This window comes from Crocuta crocuta, unplaced genomic scaffold, assembly GCF_008692635.1.
Source record: "Crocuta crocuta isolate KB4526 unplaced genomic scaffold, BGI_CrCroc_1.0 scaffold13, whole genome shotgun sequence".
NCBI classification, from domain to species: Eukaryota; Metazoa; Chordata; class Mammalia; order Carnivora; family Hyaenidae; genus Crocuta; species Crocuta crocuta.
The window spans coordinates 2,573,536-2,577,563 of NW_027530007.1; the positions used below are offsets into that span (position 1 = coordinate 2,573,536).

The following is a 4,028-nucleotide window of genomic DNA, read 5'->3' on the forward strand; positions in this document are numbered from 1 at the left end:
CATGCTACCAGGCGAGTACTGGATGCGCTGTACTTGACCCCATGAGGGGGCCTCAGGGCACGACCCCCCAGGACAGACAGGAAACAGACGCTTTAGAGGAGCGGTGCCCTGCCCGGGCTCTCAGACTGGGTTTCCCGCCCCAGGTCTGCGCTCTGGGGGCGGCACCCACTTCAGCCAGCTCCAAAGATGGGGAGCCACCTTTGCAGAAAGACTCCCCTCGTGACCGTCCGTCCAGCCAGCGTCCTCCCTGAACCCATGCTGGCGACACAGGCGCCACCGGGCCACCGCCCACATGGGCCAACGGGTACCTGAAACGCGGCCGGAAGAGCTGAGGAACTCGGTTTTTACTGTTACGAAATGCTAATTCTGTTCAACGTAAACAGCTCCCTGCGGCCTCCTGCGGGATGGGGGGCCTGATCCTAGGGTGGGCGTGCCGTGCGCCGGCTCGTAGCAGGACCCAGAAGGCCTGGGTGGGTGAGCTAACTGTCCTCTTGAGGGCCCTGGAGGGCTTGCTCTCTCAGGGTCCCAGACGGACCAGGAGGTGNACGCACCCCTGCGTGGTGGTGTCCACCACGCACGTGGATGACTGAGAGGAGTCGTCCTCTTTCTTGATGGACCGGCCGCTGCAGGCACTGCCTCTTTCTGGCATCGACCTCATGTCTGCAGAGAGCAGGGGTGTCTCAGGGGGCTCACGGCTCACCCCAGGGACAGCCGTGGGCCAGCTCCACCCCCAGTCCTGGGTCAGTCCTCGGATGCGGGCAGCCGTGCCCATCCCAGCCCGCCTGCCCTAGCCCGGGGCCAGGGGACGCCAGGTCCATGCTCCTCGCCCGGCCGCGTGGCTGCCGTGCAGGAAGCCGGTTACAGATCAGCAGCAGCAAAGTCCGTCGCCAACAGGCAGTGGCGGACGGTGCCACAGGGAGGCTTCTGGAGGCGGGGCACAGGGTGGCAGAGGCTGGCCGTGGCCTGTCTGGCCAGAATTCAGACCCAGTGTGGCCAGACCCTCTGACAGTGTGTGAGACACAGGAAATCCACACAGTCAAGTGAAAGTTTGAAAATTTAAAGGTGAAGCCCTAGTTTAAAAACTTGAGAAGTGCTTTACACAACAGCATCGTGTGAGCAAAACAAAAACATATGGGACAAGATGCACGCAGCCAAGCAGGGTGCGATGTGTTTTTGATCCATCCCAAGGAACGAAGGACCCTCAAGGTCAACTGCCAAAGAAAAAAATAAAACCAACTAATGGAGGGCCATGTCTTGGAGGGTTCAAGGTCACCAGGAGCCAGGCCAGGAGCGGCTGGAGCTTGGGAGAGCAGCTGCACACGCTCAGATAAGAGCAAGGACAGGCCCCGTGCGGCCGCCCGCAGGGCTGTCCTGACGCGGTCATGGCCCCGCTGGGCTCTCCCGCCTCCTGGGAGGGCAGCCGGGGGCGGGGGGCGGATGTCGTACCCACAGTGAGCTTCGTGTCCTGCGCCGGCGATCGCTGTGGCACCTGGGGCGGCTCGATGGAGAAGAGGCTGCCGTTGTGGGGCGAGTGCTCGTCGGAGCTGCTGGGGGTGCTGGGGCCCTCCCCGGGGGGTGACGGGAACAGCAGCAGCTTCTGCCCCTTCAGGTTGAGCCGGGCCGGGCTGATGAGGGGCCTGCGGTGGCGCAGAGAGCCAGCGCTGGAGGCCACGGAGCCGGCCACGGAAGGCGCCGGGGAAGGAAGGGGGGACGAGGCGCAGCACCCCGACAGGAGAGAGAAGTAATCTGAGGGCGGGAGGATGACAGAAGCGACGACTTACGGTAAGAACGGAACGGGGCGTGAGCGTTTGCTCTGGGCACAGCTACCCCCCTGCTACGGCTGTTTGGCTCCCGGTGCTTCTCTGTTAACCCGAGAAGGAAGACGAGGCTGTACCAAGACTTGGGGGACAGAGGGAAGCCTGCCAGGAGCTGAGGGAGGGCAGAGGATCACAGAGCCTTAGTCGTGGCCCCCCGCCCCCGGAGGGCACCTCCCGACTTAATTAAGGTCAGCTAGCCCAAGCGCTGATGGCGGGATCCCGAGGGTGGTGGCCTCCGCAGGTCGTCACTGATAAGGGTGACAGCATGACAGCTAATCCCAGAAACCGCCACGGTCGTTTCACAGAAGAGGAAACTGAGGCACAGGGCTGTTGGTGGCTTGCCCAGGGCTGCGGAGCTGGGAGGCACAGGACTGAGACTTGAACACAGAAGCCCGTGGGACCCCAAGCTCGTGTTTACACGGGGGGCTCTGGAAAGCCCGGCCCACGTGCCCCCACCCTCCTCACCTGGAACGGGAACCTCTCCAGATCGAGACGCCTGAGACGGTGGGCGGCTCCCACTGAACAGGTAGCCTGAGTCTGGAGGAAAGATGAGGGGGCACGTCAGGCCCGTGGCGATGACCNCCCCCCCCCCACCCCGCCCGCTCTGCTGGGATCCAGCCTTTGTCACTTGGGCCGAGCTTTCTTGAAAACACAAGCTCTCAACCGACTCCCTTAACTACTGTTCCCTTAACTGCTGTCGGAGATCCTCCGGGCCTGCTCTCATCTCAGGGATTAAAAAAACCAACACCTGCCCCCGCCCCCACCCCCCCACAGCCTGCTCTTTCTGGGGTCCTGCCCCTCCACTACCTGTGCCTACCGGCCTGCGCGGGCCCTCGGGGAACACCGAACACACTGCTCTTCCTCAGTCAAGTGCACCCCACGGGCAGCGACTACACCCCATGTATCCTGTGCGCCCCCACTGCTAAGCCGAGAGCGGACTGTGGAAAGACCCACCGGGTGCCACCACGAGCAGCTGCAGTTCCACCCCCTTGGGGCCCTAAGGGTCCCTTGGTCACAGCACACTGCTGCCCCTTCCCTCCCCTAGGCCCCGGGACACAGATCCAGGCCAACCCGTGTGTCTTGGTAAGGGTGGCCACGGGGCCCAGGCACAGAGTCCTTTCCAGAAGCTGTTATGGATGCTAGGAGAGCAGTATCTTTGCTGGGTGTGAGCCGTAGGGACGCAGGGATGAGGCCTACAATAGGGAGGCGCAGGGGCAAGTAGGGCGAGAAAGACACAGGAAACTAGAACCTGGCCCAGTGCCCGGGCCCCAGACCACCAGCGCCTCCTGGTTACCTGAGCCAAGGAGCTGCAGAAACTCGGCCTGAAGGCCCCCGGCAGTGGAGACCCTGGGGTCCCTCCTGGCAGTGGACATTCCAAGACCAGCCTGCGCCCACAGAACTGCTCTGCCGCCTCGGGGCGGGGCCGCTCCTGAGCCCCCTTGCCTCAGGTCTTCCAGGGCTACAGGGAGACCTCGGTCATCGGCAGCAGCTGCTGGGATGCCACCCTCCTCCCTCCCCGGGGGCCTGAAACGGAAGGCCCTCAGCCCAGCCGCCCTGGCTGGGGAGCACGGAGGGTCCTCCCAGGAGGGTGGGGCCCAGGGCAGAGCTGCTCCCGACGCCCCAGGCTTCAGCCGGCCCCTCCCCACGGTCTACTCGAGAGCCACCGGGGACAGAGGAGGACAGCTCTGCTTAGGGGGAAAGGAAAGCCACCCTACTGTCAACTCGGGGTACAAGCAAAATGGCCTTTAACCGCCTGCGAGGAGCTAAGCCTCCGGGCGTTGCTGTTACCGGGATCCTCACCCCATACTAATGCCAGCAGCTGTGTTTGCTGAGGGCCTTGTTCTAGAAGCTTCCCTGATACCATGCCTACCTCAGCCCTGAGGCACAGCCGTCCATATTAGACCCTCCCAGGGGCCTGCCTGGCTGCTCGCAGCTGCTGGCTCTGGACACTTGGCTGCCCACACCAGAGGCTCACAACCACCCCACGATGTGTGTATTATCACTGAGCCCAGCCTACAGATGGGCAAGTCTGAGCCCCCTCATTTTGTCCCCGTCAGACCGGAAGCTGGTGGGCTTTTCTCCAGAGGGAAGGGCGGTGGTGGGTGCTTCGGTTTCTCAGCCCTGCCTTTGCTCTACAGGAACTGAAGGAGCAGGGAGGTGCCTCTCGGAGGCCCAGTCCCTGCCTTTCACCCTGTGGGACATTCACTGTTT

General features: G+C 63.3%; 1 protein-coding gene across 1 annotated transcript in view; it reads right to left on the minus strand.

Annotated features, from left to right (window-relative positions):
- Positions 1 to 517: 517 nt before the first annotated feature.
- TMEM201 (transmembrane protein 201) overlaps positions 518 to 4,028 on the minus strand; it is a 16,589-nt gene continuing 13,078 nt past the window's right edge. Inside the window, 3 exon segments of the mRNA XM_077763970.1 lie at positions 518 to 660; positions 1,447 to 1,746; positions 2,283 to 2,354. Of these exon segments, the coding sequence (XP_077620096.1) occupies positions 518 to 660; positions 1,447 to 1,746; positions 2,283 to 2,354 (515 nt within the window).